General features: G+C 44.3%; 1 protein-coding gene across 3 annotated transcripts; it reads left to right on the top strand.

Moving 5' to 3' along the window:
- Nucleotides 1-138: 138 nt before the first annotated feature.
- NUP188 (nucleoporin 188) lies at nucleotides 139-27,994 on the top strand. Of its 3 annotated transcripts, none has more exons than XM_071765748.1 (44): nucleotides 139-211; nucleotides 1,921-1,975; nucleotides 2,582-2,655; nucleotides 3,005-3,089; nucleotides 3,755-3,835; nucleotides 4,297-4,341; nucleotides 4,900-4,992; nucleotides 5,131-5,250; nucleotides 6,358-6,569; nucleotides 7,301-7,415; nucleotides 7,892-8,092; nucleotides 8,530-8,619; nucleotides 9,146-9,211; nucleotides 9,741-9,860; nucleotides 10,311-10,437; nucleotides 10,549-10,704; nucleotides 11,281-11,407; nucleotides 12,021-12,108; nucleotides 12,200-12,276; nucleotides 12,454-12,568; nucleotides 12,893-13,013; nucleotides 13,242-13,308; nucleotides 13,508-13,636; nucleotides 14,361-14,494; nucleotides 14,855-14,961; nucleotides 15,668-15,874; nucleotides 16,664-16,833; nucleotides 17,106-17,175; nucleotides 17,815-17,882; nucleotides 18,533-18,728; nucleotides 19,253-19,330; nucleotides 19,639-19,724; nucleotides 20,181-20,326; nucleotides 21,485-21,666; nucleotides 22,041-22,241; nucleotides 22,895-22,987; nucleotides 23,192-23,350; nucleotides 23,831-23,968; nucleotides 24,375-24,449; nucleotides 25,119-25,328; nucleotides 26,048-26,179; nucleotides 26,313-26,383; nucleotides 26,822-26,951; nucleotides 27,147-27,994. In XM_071765748.1, exons 1-44 carry the CDS (start codon nucleotides 186-188, stop codon nucleotides 27,315-27,317), a joined length of 5,214 nt encoding a protein of 1,737 aa, XP_071621849.1. In that variant the 5' UTR covers nucleotides 139-185; the 3' UTR covers nucleotides 27,318-27,994. The 3 variants fall into 3 exon arrangements, with proteins under 3 accessions (XP_071621849.1, XP_071621850.1, XP_071621851.1); XM_071765749.1 differs by having other exon boundaries at nucleotides 149-211; nucleotides 12,899-13,013; XM_071765750.1 differs by lacking the exons at nucleotides 139-211; nucleotides 1,921-1,975 and adding an exon at nucleotides 2,196-2,325.

The raw sequence follows: 27,994 nt of genomic DNA, 5'->3' as shown, positions 1-27,994 counted from the left end.
GCCCCCGCCGCCGGACGCGCACCCACCTCTCAGGACGCCGCCATCTTGGCGCCGCCGCCGGTCACATGACCCAAGGGGCAGCGGGAGGGGCGGGGCCGCGGCCGCACCACGTGACACCGGCGCCGGGCGGGGAGGGCGGGAGGTGGGCGGCCCCGCGCCGCGGGTCACGTGAGAGGGGATCGAAGATGGCGGCGGGCGGGCTGCGCGCGAGGTGCGGGCACGCGGCGGCTGCCGGGGAATGAGGGGGGGGGGAAGGAGGAGGGGGAGGGGAGGCCAGGCCAGGCCCCGGGGGTCTCGGTGTGCGGGCACCCCCCGGGTGAGACGGGACGGGACGGGGCCTGGAGAGCAGCCCGGCGGGGATTTGGAGGAGGGGGGGGGGGAACGGGGAGGGTTAACGGCAGCGCGGGCCGCGCCGGCCTGGCCCCGCCCCCTCCCGCGCGCGCAGCGAGGCCCCGCCCCTCAGTGTGAGGGGAGCCCCCCCCCCCCCCGCAGCCCCGGCGGGTGAATTTCGGTGTTATTCGTGGTTTTTGAGTGTTTTGGGGTGTTTTGTTTTCACGTTTTATGCCGCCCCCTCAGTGTGAGTTGGAGCGGGGGGTTCTGTGCGGGGCTGAGGCCTCGCGGGGCGGCAGAGTCTGTCGGGGACCCCCTGTCCCGCAGCGGCTGCTCCTGAGGAGACTGCGGGGAGGCAGGAGGGGGCTGGGGGTCTGTCCGCTTTTGGTCAACGCTTGGGAAAAACGTAAAGGTTAAAATAGAGACGTGGAAAACGTATAAAGGAATCGGTGCCTCTCTGAATGACCCCAGGGTCAGCGCTGTGAACCGGTGCCTCGTGTGTCCTGAGCTCGTTTTTCTGGTGTTTTTTATAACGGTTGTAGACTGGGGTGTTCCTAGGTGTTTAATTTTATTAAATTAGTGTCTGTAACGGGAACAAGAACACCGCTGTTACATGTGATCCCATAAAGGGAGCTTTCCTTCCTTTGTTGTCTTGCAGTCTCATTAATGAACGGGCAGCAAACCGGGGTCTGGGTTAGTCCCAGGAGAGCTTGGGAGGGAATGAGAAGCAGAAGGGTTTGGCTCTGCCAGGCTTGTCCTCACTTGTACAAAACCATTCTGTTTGCAGCCAGATTCTGTGGCCTTTTGGGGGGTTCTGTGTGGACTGGAGAGGTTGTACCCCCAGCTGAGTCAGGAAGGGTTCTTTATCTTGGGCACAGAGAGGGGTTAGCAGGTAGAAATGATGTTGGTAGGTGTACTGGAAATATTAGTTTTACTCATTCTTGTGAGTGGCACTGTGTGTCAGAACTTGCAGATGACTTTCACTGCCATAGTGAGTTATTTTGATGAGGTTGTTCTAAAAATAACCTAATGAGTGTTCCTGCTTTTGCAGACAGTGCTTGCGTGGGGAGCTGGGGTGTTTAACTCCAGATTTCTATTGTGTTGCTATGAAATCATGATTTGTCTCAAGTTCCTGGAATGCTCTTTTTGCAAATGTGCTTTTTCAGAGCTGCTGTAGGAAAACTCATTTTTCTGGATGCCTCAGCCAGGGTCTCAGGATTTGGTCTGTAGCATCTTACAGCACAGACTGGGTTTTCTACAAAGTTCTCCAGTAGAAACTAGAAGCTCTGGGTAAAAGCTCTCAAAATCTGTGGCAAATCATCCTTCCTTACATAAAGGTGTTGCAATTTTTCACTTCACCCAGTTTTATGTTCCACTTGAAGTGGGGGAGGAAACTGTTACAGAATAATTTGTTTGGAGCAGAGCATTGAAAGTAACTGAATAAATTATTGCTTTATACATTCATTAGCTTTCTTTTTGCTGACCTCCAAGTTCTGAGTTAATGGCAGCTTTGAAAAGGTGTGAGCTAAAAGGAGGTCTGAAATAGTGTTTGTCATTAAAATACTCTCTCTCTTTCCCCATTGTGTGCAGGAGCAGCAGAGAATTGTGGACAATTCTCCTGGGCAGATCAGCTTTGAGAGAACCAGTAAGTCCATGTCTTCCTAAGCAGCTTTACCTGCCACTGAGTGGGCTCCATAACTGAATACATAATTTGTGCACCTGGTTGAACATTAGTGAAAATATGTTTTGCTGCTTTTCCCTCTTCCTCAGTGCAATTTTTGTTCCCCTGTCTCTGCTACTTGTTCATTCTCCCACTCCTTGTTTATAGCTGCTTCATGAACTGCCTGGAAGTGTGCATGTGAAAAGGTGGTTCCCTTTCTGGAGTGGACACAGGTGCTACTTTCTAGTCTGGCTGGCCTGGGGTGTTCAGGAGTGGTACATCCTGCTTCCTTATTTTCTGGGATGGAGCCTGTGCTTTCAACAATTTGGCCAGAGGTTGGAAATCCAAATATTTCTGAACCCAGCCCACTGCCCCCTGTTTCATCTCCCTCCCTGCCATCAGCCAGGGCAGTGAGCTTGCTCAAACAAGCTGCACCTTGAATCAGTCTGAATCATAGGTGTGTGTCTGGTGCTGTTCTTGTCTCTTTGGTGGTGGAATTTCTTTGCTTCACTTAAATTTAACAGATCTGATACTTGGCAGTGTATGTTTGAGGAGCTGCTTCGTTAGTACTTGGTTTTTTTCTTTTTTTAGGCACAGATTGCAGCAGAATTGAACAAGCACTGGCAGAGATTGTTAGAGGGACTTTCATACTATAAATCTCCAAGGTATGGTAACTGCAAGTTAAGCTCTAGAATGGGGCCTTCTAATAAGTAAAGGAGCATGTTGAATGTTTCTTTTTGATTACATAAAGACAGATTTTTTTTATTCTCTTGCATGACTTGTGATTTCAGAAAAGTAGCAAGAGAAAGTACTTCACCCACATGACATTTGGGGGCATGAAGTAATAGACCAGAAAAAAGTAACATTAGTTTCTGTTGTTGCCACTAATGTTGAGTAGCTCTTAGCCCTGTGTTCAGTTGAAACTGAGGAAACTGAAAATTTTGAAATTATCCTCTCTAGTTCATTTCTTGGCATTGCTGCATTTTTCATGGTTAACATTTATTTTTTCTTTAGTACAACTTCTGCTGAAAAAATAAAAGCTGACAAAGATGTAGCTGCTCCTCTGAAAGAGCTGGGTCTGAGGGTCAGCAAGTTTTTGGTGAGTGATGGTGCCATCTGCTTATTTTTTATCCTTTCAATTGAAATGCATTGGTTTGGGAGTTCTGGTATGTTATTTAAGCTTCTTGATGTTGATGAATAGAGGCAAAGTTAAGTTCCTTTCAGTTCCAGATAATCTAAAGGATGTTAGAAGCACACGTTGGGGCTATGAGTCCAAGTTTTCAAGTGAGTGGTGACCTCAAGGTGCTTTGGTTTTTCTGGTTAAATTCCCTTTTTTGGGATTTTAAAATCTAAAGGGCCTTGAATTTAAGCAGCAGTCACCTGCTTTTGGTCTTTCTTGGGTTCTTTCAAGACATCTGAAACTGCTCAGCTAAAAACCATGTCCCTTAAATCAGTTGTCATGTTTGGGAATGCTGTCAGTTGCCTGTAAGGTGATGTCCCCTTGAGCCAGCAGTTCAGAATTCAGTGGCTGGTGTTGGGACTTTTATTGTAATGGTTGTTGTGCTGCTGAAATTAAACTGGCTGCATTGAAATGGATTTATTTTGCTTTAAGCAGAAGTGCTGACTAAAGGAAGCTTCTGCCTGGTGCAGAGAAGTTTCCTTTGCCATCTTTTGGGAGTTACTTGATTTGAAGAGGACATTTGTAGACAGTATTTAGTGAGATGAGTTGCCTTCTATTAATTTCAGAGCATCTTTGTTTTTCAGGGTTTGGATGAAGAGCAGAGTGTTAAATTGTTACAGTGTTACCTACAAGAGGATTACAGAGGAACAAGGGACTCCCTGAAGGTCTGTAGCTCCCTTTTATGTTTGATTTACTTCACAACTTTCCTTAATACCAGTGGTTTATTGCTGCATATGATCACATGTGAGGCTGAGTTCTGATTTGGAAATGGCTTTGTAGCTTTTTGGCTCTGAAACTGTGATGCTTAAATGCTGCTGGAAAGAAATGGGGTAGCAGATATCCAAGCCAAACCTTCCTGCTTGACTGTCTGCAGGAACTCAGGTCCTCTGTCTCACAGAAATACCAGAAACCTGCAGATTTGTGAAGGAGAGTGAGTGGAGATAAAGAAAAAAGCTTAGTTACAAATGAATAGTTTGGCTTTTTTGTTTTAGGGATCTGTCTTTCCAAAAGAAATTGGAAAAAAATTGTCTTTTGTTTATTTCAGTCTGGTTTGGGGGAGGATGTATTTTGTCAGTAGATATTTGTGCAGTAGATAATTCTTGATTTTGTTGTATTTTGCTTGCAGACAATTCTTCAAGATGAAAGGCAGAGTCAGGCTCTAATACTGAAGGTCAGTCATTTCTGTTTGCATTTTCTGATGAAAAGATGTGTTGTCAGGGAACCCGTTGTAGGGATCCAAAAATCTTGGAATACCAAATATTCCTTCATATAAAGAACAAATTTTAGAAGAAGCTTTTGAAAGAGAGGGATGTGCATATAGATTTGAACAGTGTCAGTGGTTGCTACAGAAAGGAAATCTGAGGCTTACTACCAGGGAGTTTATCTGGGAGGGTGTCTGAAGTGACAGCTCTGAGATGGAGACTGGGGATCATGCCTACCAGAGGATAATAGGGTGAGGAATGACAGATCATATCTCCCTGTCTTTTTGCCATTTTTTTCCACGTTTTTTCATTGAGCAGGATAATTACAGGCACATCCCCATGGATGTGTTTTATCAAGCAAATTAATTGTTTTTTTCCCAAGAACTTAAAAACTGCTTAGATGAAGCTCTACCTGCAGCAGTGTTTGAACAATGTATATTCTTGTGATGAGAACCATTGCATGGGAGAGGAGAGGGGGAGCTGGGCACTCTCAAGATGTTGGTGCTGAAAACTTTTGATATTCACAGGTTGCTGATTATTACTATGAGGAGAGGATCTGCATCCTGCGCTGTGTCCTCCACCTCCTCACTTACTTTCAGGATGAGAGGCACCCTTACACAGTGAGTACAGGGACCTTTTCCTGGGTCAGATGTCATTAAAATAAGCTGAATTTTTAAGTTGTGTAGTAACTGTCTGCTTGTGATTCTAAAAAGCAGGTGACTGTGTGTGTGAGGAGTTCATTTGTTTGTTTGTTTAAGGCACAATACTTCCAGTGTGTTGAGAAGTTGGACAAGGAACTAGTTCCTAATTACAGGAAGCAGTTTGAAGCCCTGTACAAAGCTGAAGCTCCTACGTGGGAAACACATGGAAATCTCATGGTATTTTGTTTCTTTCTGCTGTTTATTAAACTTTAAAAGTCTTTCCCTACATGTAGTGTATTGGAAAATGCATAGGTGCAGATGCAGTTAAGAAGAATGTTTGTCCTTGTCTCAGCAATCTAAAATTCATTTTCTCCCTAACAGAACACACTTTTTTTTTTACTCAGAAACAAAGAGAATTGCATGGAACTGTTCCTTGTAATAAATCCACTGAGAGCCCTGGGGTAACAGATCCATTTCTGCAGAGTTGTTCACTGCAATCTCTGCATCAGCACATTAGAATCATAGAATGGGCTGGGTTGGAAGGGACCTCAGAGCTCATCAAGTCCAACCCTTGATCCACTCCTGCTGCAGTTCCCAGCCCATGGCACTGAGTGTCACATCCAGGCTCTTTTGAAATATCTCCAGGGATGGAGAATCCACCCCTTCCCTGGGCAGCCCATTCCAATGGCTCAGCACCCTCTCCAGAAAGAAATTCTTTCTAATGTCCAACCTAAACCTCCCCTGGCACAACTTGAGACCTCTTGTGCCCTCTTGTCTTGCTGAGAGTTGCCTGGGAAAAGAGCCCAACCCCCCCCTGGCTCCAACCTCCTTTCAGGGAGTTGGAGAGAGTGATGAGGTCTCCCCTGAGCCTCCTCTTCTCCAGCCTCAACACCCCCAGCTCCCTCAGCCTCTCCTCATAGGATCTGTGCTGGATCCCTTCCCCAGCCCAGTTGCCTCCTTTGGACCTGCTCCAGCACCTCAATCTCCTTCCTGAGCTGAGGGGCCCAGAACTGGACACAGGACTCAAGCTGTGGCCTCCCCAGGGCTGAGCACAGGGGCAGAATCCCTTCCCTGGACCTGCTGGCCACGCTGTTCCTGAGCCAGCCCAGGATGCCATTGGCCTTCTTGGCCACCTGGGCACGCTGCTGGCTCCTCTTCAGCTTCCTGGCAATCCAGACTCCCAGGTCCCTCTCTGTCTGTCTGTGTTTACAGTGTCTTTCCTTGCCACTGATACAACCTGCAGGCCACACAAGCTGGTGAAATGCTTCATCAGCTGTCAGTGTCTCAGTGCTTTGCCTGAGCTGTGAGTTCCAGGAGGTGATGGTTGGGTTTTTCCTCCTGCAGACGGAACGCCAGGTTTCCCGTTGGTTTGTGCAGTGCCTCCGTGAACAGTCCATGCTCCTGGAAGTCATCTTCCTTTACTATGCATACTTTGAAATGGCACCTGAGGAGCTTCTGGCATTTGCAAAGATGTTCAAAGAGCAGGGATTTGGAACTAGGCAAACCAACAGACATTTGGTAGATGAGAGCATGGATCACCTGGTGGATCGTATTGGGTAAGTATCATGGATATTCCTGAAGAGAGGATGGAGCAAAACAATTGCTTTTCTCAGGAAGAAAAAGCATTTAAAAGTCTTGCTGCTGACTCTTGAAATCACTGCTGTTTCAAGCTCAGCTTAGTGTGATGAAGGCAAAATGGCATTTCTGGCTGCATTGGAGGTTTGTGACAAAATGGAGGTATCTGTACACCAGCTTTAATCTAGTGCCTAATCTTGCTTCTTGTAAGTGATGGCCTAGTGGTAAAGCCAGATCTTCTCAGTCCTGTGCTGTAGTCTGGCTGCTCCCTGCCTGGGGGTGAGTGCTGTCTCTGACCTGTAGTGCTGCCTCAGTTCCAGCTGCTCTGGATCTGCTCACAAACAGCAGCAATGTCTTCATTTTGCTGCATGGGACAAAACTCATGCTGCAGGTGGAGGAGTTTGAAAATCCTGCCAGGCAGTAAAGAGTTACAGAGGTGGAAAAGCTGTCTTCAAATTTCAGTGCCTTTTTTTGTCTATTCAACCAGAAATGCTGGTTCTGGAGATTGTAATCTATCATATACTAGCATTTCAAGACAAATTTTGGATTAGATGCTGTTAATTCTGTGTAATTTCTTACTGCTTCAAAGAACAGGTGAACAAAAGCGAACTAAAGGCTGTTTTTTTGACCACTTAATAATTTTTTTTTTCAATCCCTCTCGTAATTCTTAAATAAAATTTCTGACTTGTTTTTATTTTTTCCCTGCCTGTAGCTACTTTAGTGCTCTTATTCTGGTGGAAGGCATGGAAATTGACTCCCTCCACGAGCGTGCTTTGGATGACAGGACAGGGGAGCACAAGTTAGCTAACAGTGAGCACATCCACCAGGTAAAGCATGGGCAGAGAAACCCCTGCTCAGGCCTAACAGTACAGAGCTTCCTGTGATTACCCAGAGAGTGCTGTTTAAGGATGATGTCTGTAAGTTTCTTGGGTTTGTTGGCCAAGTGTAGGAACTAGCATCCACGTAACATTCTGGGGCAAATAAGGGTGAAATTAATTCCTCTTTCCCTTATATTTCCTTGGTTATCCTGGGCCTTTCCCTATAGAAAGATGTGTGCAAAAAAGTGGGTGTTGTGAACTTTCCAGGGGGTAATGAAACATAAGATTTGTAGTGCAGAGGTTTGACCCACTCTAAGTCTGTAAATCATACAGAAAAACAGACTGAGGTTGGAAGTATATAATTTGGTACATGTTTGAAATAATTAGCTGCAAAGAAAAGGTGAAAGGGAGCAAGCAGAAGCACTCAGCTATGATCTGTTTTCAGAAGATCTCAGTTATTTTGGTTTTGTCTTGTCTCTGCACAGGAGATGGACAATCAGCTGCTGCAGCTGGGGGATGTCTCACATCATGCTTCAGTGCTTCTGGCCTGGGCTCTGCTCCGTCACACTGTAAACCCAGAGGAGTCAGCAAGCATCATCAGGAGGATGGGCAGCACTGCTATCCAGCTGAATGTTTTCCAGTACCTGACAAAGCTGCTGAGATCCCTGAGCAGTGGGGGAAAGAATGTGAGTTCCTTATAATCATGTGCACAAACTCAAGAGGTTTTAAGTACTAATGACAAAGAGAGGTGATTTTGAACCAGTGTTCTTCCAAAGTAAAACTGACTTGAAGCAGAGTATGAAGTAAAGCACCTTACTTTCTTTTAGTTCTAGCAGAGGGATTGGACTAGGTGATCTCCAAAGATCCCTTCCAACCCTTATTAATCTGTGGGATTTCTAATAATAGCAATGGCAAGATTTCTCTTTTTGATGAAATATTTCATGTTATTGTGGAGCCTGCTGCCTGTTTTGCTGTCCCACTGCTGACTGCAGCAAGGATGTGTAAATGTGGCTGCTACTCAGATGTGTCCATAGTCTGTAAAGCAGCCTGAGCACTGTTACAGTGTTTTCCTTAATTCATAATATTTCTCTTAATTTCTTTCTGCTGTGTTCTTCCTTCCCAGTGTACTGCCAGCACAGCTTGTATGTGTATTTATGGGCTTCTTTCCTTTGTCCTGACATCACTGGAGTTGCACACATTGGGCAATCAGCAGGTAAGCATCCAAGGTTCCTTGTGTCTGTCACCTAATTTAAAATAACCAGTCATAACTGGTGCTAATTACTTTTCTTAAATTGTAATTCTTTATTTGAGACCAAACCTTTATCTGACTTAGATCTAAAAGAGTGATTTGATGTTTTTTCTAGTGCATTTATACAGTGCAAACTTAGTAAATGCCTCTGCAGATCAGCTGTTTAACAATGGAAGAGTTTATCTAAAACTAATTGTTGGTGGGTAATTTCTGAAGCAAAGAAAATAATACATACTCCATTTCCAAGTTTGAGAAGACATCAGAGAGCTCTTTGTAGATACAGGGGACATATTTGTCCTGGCCAGTCCATGCATGATCAGGAGGATGTCTTTAGGCTGCCTGTTCTGGGTCTGGGTGTTTCTTTCTGTTTTGACTAGAGGAAGAAGTTACATCTTGGCTTGTAAACATGGAAACAACATGGCACTTGGTCAGGATGATATTTCTGTGTGTAAACTAAAAGTTATTTTCTCTGTCCTGTCTTCCTTTGAAGGATATAATTGATGCTGCATGTGAAGTTCTGGCAGCTTCCAGCATTCCTCAGCTCTTCTGGAAGACAGTAAGTGCACTGACAACTACTTTGACCTTGCTTATAACCTGATAAAACTGATATGAGATCCCTTTTCAGGAGAGGAGCACACTGAGTGTGTTTGTATATTTAGTTTCTAGGAAGGCCAGAGGAGTTAGTGTTAATTTTTTTCTGTCTTTGATTTACTTTTGCCCTTTCCTGCCTTCTAGGTACAGCCTTGGCTTTACTCTTGAAGGATACTGGAACAAGTTTTAATATAGGTGATAGTTTAAACCAGGGCTGGGGTTGCAGGGATTGAACCAACTGCTGGCCAAAGCATCATGCTTATTTTGTTGTTGTCACAGGATTAGGATGATCTCTAATGCATTACAGTCTCACTTCCTGCCTTGTACTTGCACACTGCCTCATGCTTTAGTCTGTGCAAGGACTGGAGTGATACTTTTGTGCATGTTTAATGTTAAATGTACAACTTTGAAAGGAAATATCCTTGTGTTCTACTGACACCATTTTAGCACTTCCTGTTAGCAATAAGACATTTGTTTTCTGTTTGCACCACCAGGAACCTACTGCTGGTCTGGGTATTATCTTGGACAGTGTGTGTGGGATGTTCCCCCATCTTCTTACTCCTCTCCTTCAGCTACTCCAAGCTCTTGTGTCTGATAAATCTACTGCCAAAAAGGTACAGCATCTCTCCTGGTGTCTGGGAGATGGTTTATTTCAAGGCAGGGCTAACATGCCATGTTCTAGTGTTATCCATTAATCTGCTTATGTTAATTGCAATCTTAGATAACAGGAATTAAGTTTTTTTTCAAAGAATAGAGGACAGGGATCCTTTTTAGTCCTCTGCTATTGCAGGACTCTGTTTTTTAGCTTTTAGAAAACTTCTCAATTCTAATGGCTGAAGATTAATACACTGCCTGATTTTTCAGGTTGTAAGGAACTCAGAAGAAGTTCCTAATTCATTAGATGAGACTCATCAGGACACGTGGACTATTTAATGGTGCTTCAGTAGGGTTGACGTGTTGTCCACGTTAAGTGAACTTGTCTGTTCCTGGAAATGACCCCACTGATGAATTTCTGAGAAGATTTGGCACTTTTTCTGTGTTGTTGAAGCTCTCTCTTTATGCAGGTGTACAGCTTCCTGGATAAAATGTCCTTTTACATTGAACTGTACAAACACAAACCTCCTGATGTGATCTCTCATGAGGATGGCACACTTTGGCGAAGGCAGGCTGCAAAGCTCCTCTATCCTCTGGGTGAGAAAACTGCAGTCAACCTTTTCTTGTTGAACTGCTTTGGGGAGTTGAGTTCTTCTGTCTCAGGAGTAAATTTGTGACTTGGTTTTCACCTGGTTCTTGAATCTTTAGGACTTGGTCAAACGAATCTGCGCATCCCTCAGGGGACAGTGGGCCAGGTGATGCTGGATGATCGGGCTTATCTGGTACGTTGGGAGTATTCCTACAGCAGCTGGACACTGTTCACCTGTGAGATTGAGATGCTGCTCCATGTTGTGTCCACAGCAGGTGAGATAAGCTGGGATTATCAATGAAAATATTTCATAGTTCATGGTCATCGATTTGAGATCAATACTAGGATTGAACAGCTCTGAATGATTTTGAAAAATCATGGAATCCTTTCCTAGGAAAGGATTTATTTAAAATTAAATTTAAATAATTTTAAATTTAAAATTTTAAAATTAAATTTAAATAATTTTAAATTTTAAAATATTTTAAAATTTTAATATTTGTTGGCCAAGTGTAGGAACTAGCATCCACGTAACATTCTGGGGCAAATAAGGGTGAAATTAATTCCTCTTTTAATTAATTAATTAATTAATTCCTCGATTTAAAATATTTTAAATTATTTAAATAATTTTAAATGTAAAATTTAAAAATTATAATCCTATAAAATTCACTCCAAAAATCCAAGACCATGTAGTGAGATGAAATAAATTTGGGGCGTGGGAAAAGTTGAGATAGATAAAATAAATGTTTTTTGTGTGCTAAAGGGGATGTGTGGTCAGATTAACGTGTGTTGTTCCAGGCTTGATTACTGCTGAAGGATGAGCTTGCATTCTAGTGTTCATTTTCTTTGCTCAGATGTCATTCAGCATTGCCAGAGGGTCAAGCCAATAATTGATCTGGTTCATAAAGTCATCAGCACTGATGTGTCCATAGCTGATTGCCTTCTGCCCATCACCTCACGGATCTACATGCTCCTGCAGAGGTAAGTCCCTGGCTGGTGTGAAGCAAAGGTATCTGGGAAGATGTAATGATCTGGAAAAATGGGTGGTTACTGATTTTGCCTTGCAAGAAGTGCATCTGAGTGCTTGAACTCCCCAGGATTGGTGTTCAGTTCTTAAAACTGTTCTGGCTGCACACTGATAAATGCTTTGCTGCAGCAGAATGGCTCCTGTTCCACTTCTCTCCTGAATGTTGTGCAACTTTATCCCTTTTAAATACAATTTTTTAATTGGTAGCTATATTTACATGAAGGAGCAGTAAAGCATATACTTAGATCAGTAATTTCCAGGTGTTAGGAAAGTTGATTTAATTACCTCTCAGTGTTAACTACTTGTGAGTGATTATTCTGCTGCATAACTGCTGTTGGCTGTGACACTGCTGTCCTGCCAGCCTCTTGAGCACCTTGATCTGACTCAGGTGTGGGGGGGAGGTGGCAAATCTAGACTGGAAGTGCAGACTCTGGTGTCTGTATGTGCCTGGTGAGGTTTTATACTTGTGTACTTCAATGAAAGAGAAGCTTTTTTGGTCCCAAAAGCAGCATATAGGCTGGAGCATGGATGGCACTGCTTTTTATGCATCATATTTCTTTTCCCTAGGCTAACAACTGTGATCTCTCCCCCTGTGGATGTTATTGCTTCCTGTGTCAATTGTTTGACAGTGCTGGCTGCTCGGATGCCAGCCAAGGTGAGGAAATGAACTCCTGGCTTTGCTGGATGGAGAACTGGGAGTCATGGATATGTGAATGAGAGGGAATGTCTGTACTTTTCTCTTGCAGGTGTGGACTGACCTTCGCCACACGGGGTTCTTACCATTTGTTGCCAATCCAGTGTCCAGTATGAATCACATGATTAGGTATTCATGAGCCCCCAGCCCTTGCTTTTATTTTTTTTTTAATTTTTTTTTTTTTCCTAACCTATTGATAATCTCTCATGATAACTTTTTCCCACTGTGAAATCTGTGCCTCTGAGATCTTTCACTCGCATCAGAGTCCTGCTGTTGGTGTCATAAACCCTTTTGCTTATTTCCCAGTGCAGAGGGGATGAATGCTGGGGGCTATGGAAACCTCTTGATGAGCATAGAACAGCCTCAAGGGGAATATGGTGTCACCATCTCCTTCCTGAACCTGATCACAACTCTTGTCCGGGTGAGTGCTTCTGGAAGGTTCTGCATGTGAAGTCAGCTGTGGGCTGAGAAAGTGAAAACCAGTTGTGACTGAGATCCCTGTGGTCTCTGTGAGTGACCATTTTTTTGAAACTCCTTTCCCTTCTACTCTAGGTGCTTTCTGTGTAGTCAGATTATTTCACAAAACTGCTTGGATTCATCTGATCCACAAAAAAGTAGAAGTTGTTTGTAAATCCCCACGCTCAATAATTTTCTGTTCCTTTAAAAGACATAAGGCATAACTTCTGCAAAAGGTTTCTTGTCCATAGAAGTGGAAGGGAGACAATAACATTTCTGTTTCTCCTAGGGACAGCTTGGTAGCACCCAGAGCCAAGGGCTTGTGCCTTGTATTGTGTTTGTCCTGAAGGAAATGTTACCAAATTACCACAAATGGCGTTACAACTCTCATGGAGTCAGAGAGAAAATTGGTAAGGATGTTGGTGGGGGGAGTGAAGAAGGAGGGGATAAAAAGGATCTTTTTGAACAAAATGTGTGACTTTTTACTCCTTTTTTATCATAGCTTTTCTAGCAGCCATTTGGGATTTGCTTTGTTGTATGTCTACCACTATTGCTAGGGGTTGTGTTTTGACTGAAAATCTTAGGAACTGGGCAACAGATCTTCCTGAACTGAGTAGTCCATTTCTTTCCTGCTCTAGGATGCCTTATTCTGCAGCTGATCCATGCTATACTGAATTTATGCCCTGAAATGGATCCTCGCAGCAGGTAGGGCAGGTGATGCATTTCTGATCTGCACCAGACAGGTTTACAGGGCAGGAGGACTCTCTTGCTATGTGTTTGTTTCAATTTTTTTTAATGTAAATGGCTAGGAATGAACTGGGATGGTTGTGTAGTTTTAAGGGCTAGATGAGAAAATCCTGCAAGTGCTCTTAGTGCCACTGTCCTGTGTCTCTGCATCTCACAGCAATGCCCCCAGCCTTCAGTCCTTGTGCATCTTCAGCCTGGCCAACACTGAAGCAGGACAAGCTGTCATTAACATCATGGGGATTGGTGTGGACACCATTGACATGGTGATGGCCTCCCAGCCCAGCAGGTGAGTGGTGTGTTTTGTTTCAGTAGTGCAAATGATAATTCTTGAAATGTAGCTCCAGGTGATGGCTCTTAACCTCCTTGTGTGGCTTTCTGAAGGTTCGAATCTTCAGCTTTAACTGTGGTTGAATTTTTCCTTGCTCCTCAGTTTGGTTTTGGCCAACTTTACTTGACACATGGCCAGACAAACTTGCTAGTAGGTTATTCCTGATAAAGTCTCGTGGTTTATTTTCTTTCAGAACAAATCTGGAAGGGAATCCAGACTTGTTGAAGGGGAAGTGAGACCTATTTGAGAAGCCTTTTGACTTTATTACCTTTCCAGAATGTTTATCTGATAAGGAAAATCTTAGGAAAATACCAGACTTAAAGCAAATTTTCTCTCAGTTTTGGTTCATTATTCTGTGAGGCAGGATATCTAAATGTTTCCCCCTCTGCCTTAATACATTTTAAATCCCTGTATCCCAAAATGGGGGTGAAAAAAGTGACTGTAGGCTGTCAGGCTCTTTTGTTTGATGCTGAAGACTCAGGGCTGGGTAGACAGTATTTTTGGTGGGTATGTGAGGGTTTGTATTTCAGCAGCTGTTATGTGATGTTGTGACAGTCTGAGTAAAAATGTCATGGAACCCCCTGACTGACAGAGATGAGAACTCTCTCTTGGAATGCTCTGCAGATAACAAACACTGGTTGTCAACACAGTGGCTGACTTTGGTTTCTTTTTGGAAACACAGTGATGAGTCACAAGGCCAAGGTCAACTGCTGATCCAAACAGTGAAGCTGGCATTCTCTGTCACCAACAATGTCATCAGGTTGAAACCCCCCTCCAGTGTGGTGTCTCCCTTGGAACAGGCACTTACTCAGCATGGTGAGTATTTCTCCCTGGGGGAAGCTCTGCTTTCTGTGAGCATGTGTCTCATTACTAACAGGAGTTAAGGTTTCAAGGTTCCAAGGTGTGGTTTCTAGTGATGGGAGAAGGCATATTCTCCCTCCTCTAAGGTGTTCTTCTCCTCTGGGACAGCTTCAAAAGTCTGAAGCAAATGTGGCTTGTTTGCTGCTTTGTAATGAGAGAGCTATAATTATAGACTAAATAAATCAGCTGCCCCTGGGTGGGCCTGTGCCTTATTCCTCTGGAAGACTGACCTAGTTCTCATTTACTGCTCTGGAAATCATTGTTATCTCTTGTTGCAGTTTCTTCTCATTAATTTTAATTGTGCTCTCTCTCCAGGTGCTCATGGAAACAATCTTATTGCTGTCTTGGCCAAATACATCTACCACAAGCATGACCCTGCCCTGCCACGCTTGGCCATCCAGCTGCTCAAGCGACTGGCAACGGTGAGATGAGACCCTTGTGACCCATCCCACCTCTGAAACTCTTTCAAGATAACTTCTTCAGGCTTGTTTGTATCAGGGAGCTTAATGCAAGTCAGTTGAGGGCAGTGTGCACTGGAAGTGAGAGCACATTCCAAATCACATCAAGGGCTCCTGGTTTTTAAACATAATTTTCAGGAGTCCCATCAAGAGGCTTCACACAAGTGAGCTGCAAATTATTTACAATTCCATTTCTTCTCTTTCCACTTTTTAAATAACTTGCTCAAGTCACACTCTTAAATACAATTCCTACATCTTCTTAACTGGAACTTTGGCATCTTACTGAGAAGTAAGATCCTGTTTTAAGTTTTAAAGAGATTTCAGCTTTGCCTTTTAGCCTTTTTTTGCACTCTTCTGGGAACATATTGGCGATGTTATTAGAGCATATAAACCCAGCTCTGGTTTTATTTATTTCAAGAAACATTTCTCTCTGTCTTTTCCAGTTTTTCATAACCCTTGAGGAACAGGTGAGGGACAAAACAGAATTGCCAGAGAGGAAAATGTGGGTTATTTTGCAGGTTTCTTACTGCTTAATGACAACGTCCTTTTGAGTATGTTTGTCGGTTCAGTACCAAGTATTTTGGAGTTTCAATTTGAAATATAGAATTGCCTTTTTTAGAGAGAAGAAACATTCTGGTGGGTTGCTTCTGATGTTTCTTTCCTTTTGCAGGTTGCTCCCATGTCTGTTTATGCCTGCCTGGGCAGTGATGCTGCTGCCATACGTGATGCTTTCCTCACCCGCCTGCAGAGCAAGATCGAGGACATGAGGATCAAGGTCATGATACTGGAGTTCCTCACAGTTGCAGTGGAGACACAGCCTGGGCTCATTGAGCTGTTCCTAAACTTGGAAGTGAAGGATGGCAGTGATGGGTCAAAGGTACAACAGCAGATGTTTGCCCAAAGACTCACTAGTCTTTTTTTGTAGCATTCATAGTGGCCTCAGAGCTCTAGTCTTTAAAATCTGGTAGTTCTTATGTGTAACCTGATGTGCTTAAGGTAAAGATAACTGCAGATTGTGCTGGCACTTTTGCTGCTATCACAGTTTCACTTTTCCCTGTAGCCAAAGAGAAACCTTCCCCAATGTTCAAGGCTGAATTAACATAAGAACATCTGCTGGGTCAGAGCAAAGATCCCTGTGGCCACTTTCTTCACTCTGGTAGTGGCCTAGTCAGTGAGACAGAGGTACTATGGACAACATCAGTTTGCTAGAGCACCCATTCCTCTGCAGCACAGTTCAGGGTCTTCTTGGATTGGGCCCTCTAGAAGGCTTAGCTCATTTTTTATTCCCCTACAAATGTTTTTTTCTCTCTTGTGTTATAACTTAATTCTTTGTAGTTAAATACAAAGTATGCGGTGGCTTCATGTACTCGAGATTTATTTCTCTATTATTCACAGAATCACAGAATGTTTAGGTTGGAAGATACCTCAGATCATCCAGTCCAACCTTTGACTAACACCACAGCCAACTACTAAACCATGTCCTTAAGGACCAGGTCCAAACAGTTGGTCCTTAAGGCCTTTTAAAAATCCTTTTAAATGCCTCCAGGGCGGAGACATTTCATTAATTCAAACGAGGCGTTTAATTAATTCAAACAGAACCAAGCACACTGTGGTTTCATAGGTTCTTCTGTGGCCCTGTAACCTTTCTGGTTTCCTTTTGCTTTAGGAATTCAGCTTAGGGGAGTGGAGCTGCCTCCAAGTGGTTTTGGAGCTGATAGATTCCAAGCAGCAGGAGCGGTACTGGTGCCCTCCCCTCCTGCACCGTGCTGCCATTGCCTTCCTGCATGCTCTCTGGCAGGACCGTAGAGACAGTGCCATGCTGGTTCTGAGGACAAAGTGAGTGCATTTTCCTTCCTTTTTTCCCAAAATGCTTTTTCTTTAGTTCATCAGTTTTCAGTAATTTGTATCTTTTGCCTGTGTGTGCTTAGGGAGATGAGCAGCCTGTGTGTGCTTTTAGAGAAACAAATATATTTAGCTGTGGTTCTGTCATACAAAGCTCTGTAAGCTTGTATTTACCCAAGCATGTTTTCTGTGAAGTTAGAAACAGTCAAAATGCTGCTAGGCATGTAGCAGGGGTAGGTAACTGATACTTCATCTTTATCTTTTAGGCCAAAGTTTTGGGAAAATTTAACAAATCCGCTCTTTGGGACTCTTCCTCCACCTTCAGAATCATCAGAGGTGAGTGACATCCCAACAAACTGATGGTAGTTAAATACCTCCCAGACAAGGTTTCCAAGTGATGTATGTGGCTCTTCCCTCTGCCTGTAGTTTTCTAAAAAAAAGCATGACCAAGTGGTTTAAATGCAGATAGATGAGGTGAATGCTTTCTGGCTTCGCAGAGACTGTAGGGCCATGGAATGTTTTTTGAAGTTCTCTGCTTTTTATTCATATATGAAACAAAAATTGATGTTTCCCAGTGGTAACATTTGCTCTTTGGAAGTTATGCTGTCTGTAGTGTGCCCATACTATAACTTGTGTGCTGCTCAGCAAAAGAAACTCGGGTTATTTTTGCATAACTTGGGCTGAGTGATATTACAGAGGAATTGATTTAGTTCTTGCTCTTTTTCCTTTCAGTGTGAGTTTTTCCCTTCATTATAAAACCCCTGTGCTCTCACTCAGGCTGCTTTGAACACAGCATTCTTTGCACATTATCACCAGTGTACAGTCAAATGACATAACTGTTGTTATCATGGGAAAAACTAAACTGGAGTATCAGTCACCACAAGTGGATGGCTGGAGATAAGTCAGAATTCCACTTACCCTGCACAGCTAGGTTCTCAGATTTATTTTATTTTATTTTGTTTTTGGTCTTTATAGCTCAGTGTCTTGGATACCTGTGCCTTAATCATGAAAATCATCTGTTTGGAGATCTACTATGTTGTCAAGTGAGTCTTACCTAGTCTCTCCTTGTACTTTTTACTTACCTAAACTATGTGTGTTAAATCTTGATAGACCTTGCAGACTTTGAGGGGAAAAAGTACATGTGGATGTACTTCTCAAATCCTGTGAAAATGTGGGAGGAACAATGATTTATAAACAAATCCCACATGTACATTTGAGATTCTTGTGATCTCCAATTGCAGAAAGAGATGTTACAGCCTTTCTGCTGCCTGTGATAACATTAGTTTTAGTGTTTTCCTTGTATCCTGGAATGAATATACAGTATTTAAATATTAAACTGCTTGTAAACTAAGCTAAGTACACCCACTGCAGTGATTGCTGAATAACATTTTGGTAGTGGTCTCTCACTCGTTCTGTTTTCCTGAAAATAACTGCCCTTTAATATTTTGAAAAGTCAGGATTAACTAAAACCTCTGGGGAGAAAAATAAATAAAAAAAAATCTCAGGTTTTCTTCAGGGATCATGTGTTTCCTTCACATTTGATGCAAAAAGTGGGATTCCCTGCACAGGTTTAATCTGTGGAATAACCTTCACTTGCAAGCTGTGCCCTTGGCTTTCCTACCTGAATCTCAGAAGAAGTGTAACTTCTGACCAAAGAATAAATGAAGGTAACTTCTCCTCTTGGTTTGGTCAGGGGCTCACTGGATCAGTCCCTCAAAGACACACTGAAGAATTTCTCCACCAAAAAACGCTTTGCCTATTGGTCAGATTATGTGAAGTCATTGGCACATCATGTGGCAGAGACAGAGGGGAGCAGCTGTGCCTCTGTGACAGAATACCAAATGCTCATCTCAGCCTGGAGGATGCTGCTGATAATCTCTACTAGCTATGTAAGAGCTGCCTCTTCTCTTTCCTGATAATCTCAAATTAACATTTTAAATAAAACATCATCATCTCGTTTGGGGTCTACAAAGCCAGGGTGAAGAATTCACTGGTTTTTTTCTTTCAGTTTTCTTGTGTGCTTACAACACAAGTTGGGCACCAGCATGGTACAAGAGGTTAGAGTAGGTGGTGTTTTGCTGTTTGATCAAAATGAGCATATTGTCTGTCTGAGCAGAGGAGGGAGGTAGTAAATAATTTTTATAGCAATTTTCAGCAGTTCTGTAAGCCTGAAGAGATTTTGCTGAATCAAGTAAGACAGGGATGCACTATTAGGGAAATCAGTAATTGTTGACTTTTTGTCAACTGTTGGTATAATACTTCAGTGATTTCTGTAAAACTGCATTATTCAGCAGGTAATTGTGAATTTGGTGAATTCTTAGAGTAATAAATTCAAACTTTAGACTGATGTTAGGCTGCTAAGAAGGTTCATCTTTTGCTGTGCTTGATTGATCTCTGTCTTTGTGGCTCTTAGGCAGATATCATGCATCTGACTGATCCTGCAGTTCATCAGCAATTGTTTCTGGATGTGCTAAATGGGACCAAGGCTTTGGTAGGTGCTGCTTCCTGTCCCTTCTTCAATTTCCCAGTTGCTCATCTTTGTTCTCTGAGGAGTTTTAGATCCTGTGAAACTGGGCTGAAACAAAGCCTCTCTCCCTGAACTGATGAGCTTGTTATAAATCTTTATTTGTTGTTCCTGTCATAACTGGGGGACCCTGCAGGGGGTCCTGATTCTGGTTCCTTCAGTGCTGCTCTGGCTACTGAAGGGCAAACCTGGACATTTGGTGGTGGTGCTTGGATGAGGATTTAAATGTTCTTATGTGTGACTGCTGCAGCTCTAACTCTTGCAATATTTCTTAGCTCCTCGTTCCCATGTCAGTGTCCTGTCTGCAGCTGGGGTCTATGCTATGCACCCTTCTTCTGATCCTGCTCAAACAGTGGAAGAGGTGGGTATTTTGTTTGGATAATTATTAGTAACTGCTAAATATAAAAACTTGGGGGATTATTTTTGAGTGTTTTGCTGTAAATGAGATTCCTTCAGTGATCTGGGGAGTTCACTGTAGCCTTATCATAGAATTCACTTATCAGCCTTATCATAAAATTGCCATTTTGGGATGGCAAATATCTGTAGATTATTGATGAAATCTCTTGTAGTGATGCATTTATGGTTTGGCTTCCTGCTTGGTGGTGAAAAGAATATCCAAAAAGTTTTTATGATAGTCCTGCATTCTCACTGGACTGTGGAATGTCTTCAGTGTGATCCAGGTGGTGACTTTACTTGGGAGAACTGCTTTTATTTGTGTGGATCATACAACTTATGATGAAACAGTCAGCTGAGTCAAGCCAATATATTTATTGAGGGATCCTGTCTAACCTGAAGAGCTCTCCCTTTTTGTTGTCAGCGAGTTGGGTTCAGTGGATAAAATCATAAACTCCTTGACGCAGATCCTGGAGGGAGTGCTACAGGCAGATCAGCAGATGATGGAGAAAACCAAAGCCAAAGTGTTCTCAGCTCTCATCACTGTGCTGCAAATGAAGGAGATGAAAGGTGAGGTGGTGAATACACAAGTGCCAAGAGCAGGGCTGTTGTGGCACACCCTGACACTTCAGTGTTTCCAAGGTGAAAATGCAGTTGGTGTTGGTGGTGCAGGGTGCTGAATATTGTCACCATCCTGTGGGACTTCTCTGCTTTTTTTCTTACTTGCTGTAGCTGGTTTTAGAAAGGGATGAGGTTTATCACTGACAATATGTGTACTTCTTCCCTTCCCTTGTCTTTCCCCAGCAATAACCTCTGTGTTTGATCAGTTGGATAGAGACAAATTAAGGTTCCCATGGGTTCTTGAAAACAGCTCAGCAGGTGTGGGAGGGACACCAGCAATGCCATCTCACAGAGTGACTGTAGAGCTTAGATTCTGGCATGTATTTCTAGTTAGAGGTAACAGAAGACCCAAACACAAGAAAATCTGAGAGTACCTTTTTGTTACAAGCCAGAGAAAGCAGTTTGGTCATTACTTCTGTCACTTGTTGGGCATCTTGCTCTGCAGTAGCACTTGGAGACCCTCAGTAGAATCTGGGCAGTATTTCTCTGTACCAAACATACAAAGACAACTGTGGTGTTGGGAAGTGCATCATCTTCCCTCTGCATGTAGTCCTTGTCCCACTGCTTGGGCCCTGAAAGCCCCCAGATTTTTGGAAAATAAATAGAAAGAGGAGAACTATGGGTTTTTTAAATGTTTTTCTTTGCTGTTGATTTTGAGTTTCCAGTCATTGTGGTAAAAGGTGGTGCAGTTTATTATAATGGTTGATAAGAATGTAGTTTTTATACTGACTCACAGAACACAGACTGCACCCAGTCTGCCTGAGCCTGCTCCAGCCTGGACACATGGGTAGGAAGTGCTGTAGTGAGCAGTTATGGAATAATCTGTCCATAGTAGTGCTTGATTTGTGCCTTGAAATGCCATGAGTTAGAGACTTCTTGGTAAAACTACATGTTTTTGTTATACAGATGATCATCTAATCCCTTATTATAAATCCTCTCAAAATTAATCCTCCAATTTAGTCACAGTTCCTCACATTCTGTTTTGTAGGTTTTGAAAACAGAGTAAATATTAACTCCAAGAAATGTGTCCCAGTGATGCTGTCAGTTAAACTGGAAACCCAAGCACAAGGACTGTGTGTTAACTGTTGTCTGTTGTGTGTGTCCCAGTGAGTGAGATCCCACAGTACTCCCAGCTGGTGTTGAGTGTGTGTGAAACACTCCAAGATGAGGTCATTGCCCTCTTTGATCAGACTCGACACAGCCTGACCTTGGGAGATGCTACAGATGACAAGGACAGCATGGAAACAGATGATGCCTCCAGAGTTAAACACAAGGACCAGAGAGATGGGGTAAAGGTTCATCTCCTTTGTAGCTGTGTTTCTCCTCTAAAAAAAATCTCTGTGTGTTGGAACAACTTTCCCTTACAACCTCCTGCCTTGAAAGGCAGTTTTGGCAGTTTCTATTTCAGGATCATTCCTTGTCTTTTTGGCACACATCAGTCTGGGAACTTGGCTGTTGCTGCCTCTCAGATCTGTCCTAAAAAGGTTATCACAATTGCTAACACAGGCAGGAGGTGTGCAGAGTGTAGTGTGAGGGATACCAGGTGCTTTTATTTATGATTCTGAGAATGACTGAACTTCAAGCTGTGTTACTAAATCCTTTCAAGATTTTCTTGGTACCTGTGTCAAGCCCGGACCTCTTTTTCCTTCCCTTACCACTGCAGGTGTGTGTGCTGGGTCTGCATCTGGCTAAAGAGCTCTGTGAAGTTGATGATGATGGAGACTACTGGCTTCAGATTACTAGGAAAGTCCCAGTGCTTCCTACCATCTTTGCTGCACTGGAAATCAGTCTGAGAGTTAAACAAAACCTTCACTTCACAGAGGCCTCATTACATTTACTGCTGACATTAGCAAGGACTCAACAGGTGAGAGATGCAGAGAAATGAGAGCATATAGCCATACATTTTTAATAGGAACTGTATAGCTCATTATTCTGTCTGCAGTGCAGCTGAACTGTCATCTGTAGATAAAAGGGATTTTTTAGAGGCTGACAAGCAGAAGGTCCTGTATGTATCCTGCCTGCTTTGCCTTGTGCTTCTGATTAATGGGATGTCTTGGATGGAAGACCTGAGCAAGCCAGAACAGTCCTGTAATTTAGAGCAGGCACTTTCACTAAATGTGTTCTGCAATGCAAATTATCCCCCCCTAAATAAAACAGCATGAAGTGTTGGAGCTGGCTCTCTTATTAGCTGCAATAAAGTGTTAATTATCTCTTAGAAATTCATCTTTGTGTGAGGCTTTAGGAGAAAGCAAGGTCTTTCCAAAGCCAGCCTGTTTCAAATATTGTGTATATATCAAACCAGGTAATACCAAAATGGAATTCATAGTTAGATTTTACCAGACAGTGTCTCTTCATATTGAATTTTTGACATGACAGAAGAAGTGTTTGTAAATGAAAGTTCTCTAGAAGGGTAGTGACAGTGCCAGGGACAGAAATCCCTAATGAATCCCAAGTGAGTCTCTTCAGTCTCAGAGAGGCCGTGCAGATTTTAACACCAGTTTGTTCTGTGACTTGCAGGGAGCAGCAGCAGTGGCTGGTGCTGGTGTCACACAGAGTGTCTGCCTGCCCCTCCTGAGTGTGTACCAGCTCAGCACCAATGGGTCCATCCAGGTGGGTGCCACCTCCTTTTTTGGGTGGGAATGCAGCAGGAGAGTTCCCCATGCTGTGGTTGGAGCAGAACCTTCCTGGGCTGGGAAGGACAGCAGCCACCCCTAGAGCCTGGAGGCTTCCAAAATGGTGCAGAGGGTTTGTGGCACACGCCAGGCTGGGCAGCTGTGTAAATAATTAATTGTGGGTTTTCTCTGCTCTGTTCAGACCTCTGGTTCATCTCGGAAGTCCCTGGATGCCCCCTCGTGGCCAGGCGTCTATCGGCTCTCCATGTCCCTGATGGAGCGGCTGCTGAAAACGCTGCGGTACAACTTCCTGACAGAGGCACTGGACTTTGTTGGTGTCCATCAAGAGAGAATTCTTCAGGTATGTCACATTTCTCCTTGGTTTCTGTGATGGTTCGCTTGGTTTCTGTGTTGGATGTTGAAAGAGGTCAGAAAGTATAAAAGCACTGAAAAGAGGCTCCTGACCCAGGAAGATTTATGGTAAAAATAATTTGATACAATTGCAATAATTCAGTGTGATACTGAAATGTCACACTGGCTGGACAGTCTCAGGGCAGACAGGAGTCCTGTTCCTGGGGGCTGAATTACCTGTTGGTAAGCACACTCCCCAGGCAAAGACCTCTCTTCTCCTGTGGCAGTATATGCATGGAGTGCATTGACCTCTGACTGAGAATATAAAGTGCTCTGAGTCTGACCCATGTGCTGTGTGACTACTGTTGTGAATGCATTTTCTGTCCCTCAGGGCAAATCCTCTGTGTCTTCAGCTTTTTCTTCTGGAGAAGGGAATGGTATGTTCATGATCTAAGTGTAACCACCCTGATTTACTTCTCTCTTTTTGCAGTGCCTGAATGCAGTACGGACAGTACAGAGCTTGGCCTGTTTGGAAGAGGCTGATCACACTGTTGGCTTCATTCTTCAGCTCTCAAATTTCACAAAGGAGTGGCATTTCCATCTGCCACAGCTTATGAGGGACATGCAGGTAGGAATCAGGACACTGCTGTGGGTAATCCCTTGCCTTGGAGTGTGGGGATTTGTATGTGTTGAGAGAACAGCACTGTGTCACCTCTTTGTGGCTGTTCTGGTAGGAACTATTGCTGAGGTAATTTAAATGTCTGTTCTGTCAGTACTGTGTCTGAATTGAGTGAGGAAAATCAACTGTTGGGGATAGCCAGATGGAAAAACAACTTGAGGAATTCAGTGTCTTGCTTTCAGTTCTCACTGCCAGATGACTCCAAGAAAACAGTGGGAAATGAAGCAACTGCACTGATCCTTTGTGATCACAGTGGTTGGCTTTTTTTTAACTGGATTTTCTAGCTTCTACCAATGATAGGGAATAGATGGATTTTGAGCTTTCAGAGATTTCTCCCTCACCTTATTTATTTCAGGTGAATCTGTGTTACCTGTGCCAGGCCTGTACCTCCCTCCTGCACAGCCGCAAAATGCTCCAGCACTACCTGCAGGTGAGGATGGGGACTGTGAGCCCAGCTGGAAGGTAGAAGTGTTGCCAACTGTTATTCAATATCCAGGCACTTGGATATTGAATTAATTGTCTGCAGTCCTGGTGGTGATTATTGGCAATCATCATCTGTTAGGATGTGCATTTCTCCACAGCAAAAAAAAAATGTGCAAAGAGTGGATAAAATCTCTGGACTGTGTAAAGCCAGTCTTGGAGAAGCAGCAGCCTGTGCCTGAATGGTGCTTTTGTCACTGTACAGCTGCCTATGCTGCAGCAAGCAGGCTGCATTGCTGTAGTGCTCTGTAGTGCCATTAATTAAACCACTGTTGACCTGGTGTCCTTGATCTGATGTGATTTGTTTAAGAGAACGAGCTCCTTGTCTTGGGGAATTTATCAGGTGGAGACAATGCATTGGTACTGATGTGTTCTTTCAGCATGGCCAAGGCTTGCTGTGATTCTTTTTCCAGAATGTGGGATCTCAATAGCCTCTGCAGCTGCCTCCCTGCAATGCAGTGCCTCCCCTCATGCACACTGAGCACAGATGACTTTGGTTGCCTTATTTCCTCATTCCTTTTGTCCATACTGTTTCTTTTTTTTTTTTTTTTTTTTTCTGAAAATAGTGCAAAATAATCATAGCTGCATTCACGACTTTCTTTTTCTTGTTTCTCCACAGACAAAAAATGGTGATTCCCTTCCATCAAGTGTGACTCCACGAGTGCAACGTAATCCCCAAACCTCCTCCAAACATCCCAGCCCTGAGTCAGAGGCAGCAGAGCAGAAGGCATTGCTCACAGTGCAGTACAGCCTCTTGAAAATCCTCAGCAAGTCCCTTGCTGCCCTGCGCCACTTCACCCCTGATGTCTGCCAGATCCTCCTCGATCAGGTAGAGGCAGAGGAGGGATTCTGCTCCCTGACCTGGGGGTGGTTTCCAGCATTTCCAGGGATGTTCTGGGTCTGTGTGGTGAGGCAGTGGCCCCACCACACCTCTGTCTGGTGTTGGGCTGCAGAGAGCAGGAGGGCAGGACACAGGGGTTTCCTTTTAGGAATCAGACACTGATCAGTGGAGGGTTTGGCTGATCTTGTGTGTAATCTGCACAACTCTGTGAATGTGTAACCTTGTTAGAGCAGACACAGACCCAGCTGGGTTATTAATCTCATCCTTCTGAAAAGATGGCTTCTTGTAATCCTCCTGTGTTAGGGTGACCAAGTGGCTGGTCTCTCAAGTTTGGAAAAGAGAGGTTTAATCCTTGGTGCTGGCAGTGTCCTGCTGCCAACTGTTGGATAATTATCCCTCCTATGCCTCTAGGTACATAGGCCTGGGTTTTGGAAAACTATCCAGAAATAGTCATTCCTTTAGTTTGCCACTTGGTGGCAAGCTGCACGGCTTGGGAGTTGGAGAAGATTGATTCATCTGAGAAGAGCCCTACAGTCTGATTGTGCAGCTCTCTGCTGCTCCTCTGTCTACCTGAGATTTGGGAAATGGTCTCAGTGCTTCTGGTTCTCCTCACAAAAAGCAGGATACAGGGAGCAGGTGTTCCTGTTGCTAAGACAATACCATACTCATGGCCTCAGGGCTCACTCACTCTTTCTGTTTCCCTGCAGTCTCTGGACCTTGCTGAGTACAACGTGCTTTTTGTTTTGAGTTTCACCACACCAGCCTTTGATTCAGATGTTGCACCTTCCTTTGGGACCCTCCTTGCCACAGTCAACGTGGCCCTTAACATGCTGGGAGAGGTAGGAGCTGTTTCTGTGTCTGGGGGAGCACAGCAGCTGCAGTGGTCTCAGGGCACTCATTCAACTGATACCTTGAAGAGTTAGGAATGTTTGCAGCTCCTGTCTCTAATGCCTCTCTTTCTTTCCCTTTAAGCTGGATAAGAAGAAGGAACCTTTCCCTCAGGCTGCAGGGCTGAATATGCAAGAGGGAACTAAAACCCTCAAGTAAGTTTGTAGCTCTTTGATTTAGTCCTGGCCAAGGAGCAGAGCCAAATGCTCTTCAGATCAGAGCTGAGGTTTAGAGGCCTCTGTGTAGCCTCAGAGCTGTTCTGAATCCACAGAGTTCAGAGAGCCCATCAGAAACTATAAAGCAAACAGGGATTTTGGGGGGGGGAGGGTGTTTGAAGCCATCCCATCCTAAGCAAACCACTGAAGATGCAGGTAAAGAGTTGTTTGATGCTTATTTACCAGGATATTTAACTCAGTTTTCCCTGATGGCCAGGAGGGGTTTCTGCTCTGCAGAGCGTGGCTTGGGTGTCGCAGCTCGAACAGCACGTGGGCAGCAGCAGCGTGTGTGAAGTCCTTCTGAAACTCTTTAACCTTGAAAGGAGAGTGCCCTGACCTTTGCACGGGGCTCCTGCTGATGTGCTTTTCTTTGCTTAGGTCTCTGCTCATGTTTACAATGGAAAACTGTTTCTACCTGCTCATCTCCCAGGCCGTGCGGTACTTGCGAGACCCAAGCGTGCACCCCCGCGATAAGCAGCGGATGAAGCAGGAGCTCAGCTCTGAGCTGGTAAGCAGCTTGTGCCTGCATCCCTCCCTCCTTCCCTTCCTCCCTCTCTGCTCTACGTGTGGCTCGTGGGAGGAGGTTTCTGGTTTTGTCTGCCCTGTAGGGCCCGCTCCTCAGTGGGCTGCACGCACCCTGTCTGGGGAGGGAGAGGGAGGGGTGTTTGAAGGAAGCTGACTGCTCACCTGCTTCTCATTTCAGAGCACCCTGCTCTCCAGCCTGTCTCGTTACTTCCGACGTGGTGGTCCCTCTTCACCTGCCAGTGGGGTTCTGCCTTCTCCCCAAGGAAAATCTGCCTCCAAGCTGGGTCCTGAGGGGCAGGAGCCTTTGTTCCAGCTCGTGCAGGCTTTTGTCCGGCACGTGCAGAGATAAATTCTGTGCTGCCCCTGCCTCCCTTTTCAGGACTTGCACCAGAATGATTCACGTCCACCTCAGAAGGCATCACCTGTGGCAGAGCTGGTGACAAGGAGTGGGAATGGGAGGGAGGGCAGGTGTGGGCAGGGGTGTAAACTGAGCTGGAACATCAAGCAGCCAGATCCCCTTGAACTCTTTGCAACCCAGCAGCAGAGTGAATGTAAAAAGGGAAGCCAAGAGTGGCTCTTCAGCCATCAGCCCCTGTGCACAGCCCACCTGCTGTGTCCTGGCTGAGTGCAAGTGCTGAACAGTCAAAACCTTTATTTTTATAGCTTGTCCCTCAGCTGGGGAAGCTGTGGCTGGATGGAGAGAGGAGAAAAACTTTCCGCTGGGCATTAACTCTGCTCTTAACACAAGGTGCAATCTGCCTCTCCCTCCAGTTAAGGCACAACCAAGGGATCAGCCAGCAATTCAGAGACCATCTTTCTACTGCTATTTTTGTACTGAGTGGTTCAAGGCAAGATGGTGTATGTGTGCTCATGCCTTCCCTTCACCCTGCAGTCTGTGTGTTGTGTGTGTTTCTGAAGAGCAAGGCCTCACTCGACGTTTTTAAGTCAAAATTCCATTGCTCCAGTCTTGCAGTTTTTTGTAACTGTGCCCTATTTATACTGATATTAAAACCTTTATAGACAGCA

Source organism: Heliangelus exortis, chromosome 22 (genome assembly GCF_036169615.1).
Source record: "Heliangelus exortis chromosome 22, bHelExo1.hap1, whole genome shotgun sequence".
NCBI classification, from domain to species: domain Eukaryota; kingdom Metazoa; phylum Chordata; class Aves; order Apodiformes; family Trochilidae; genus Heliangelus; species Heliangelus exortis.
This window is presented reverse-complemented; position numbering and strand designations above follow the sequence as displayed.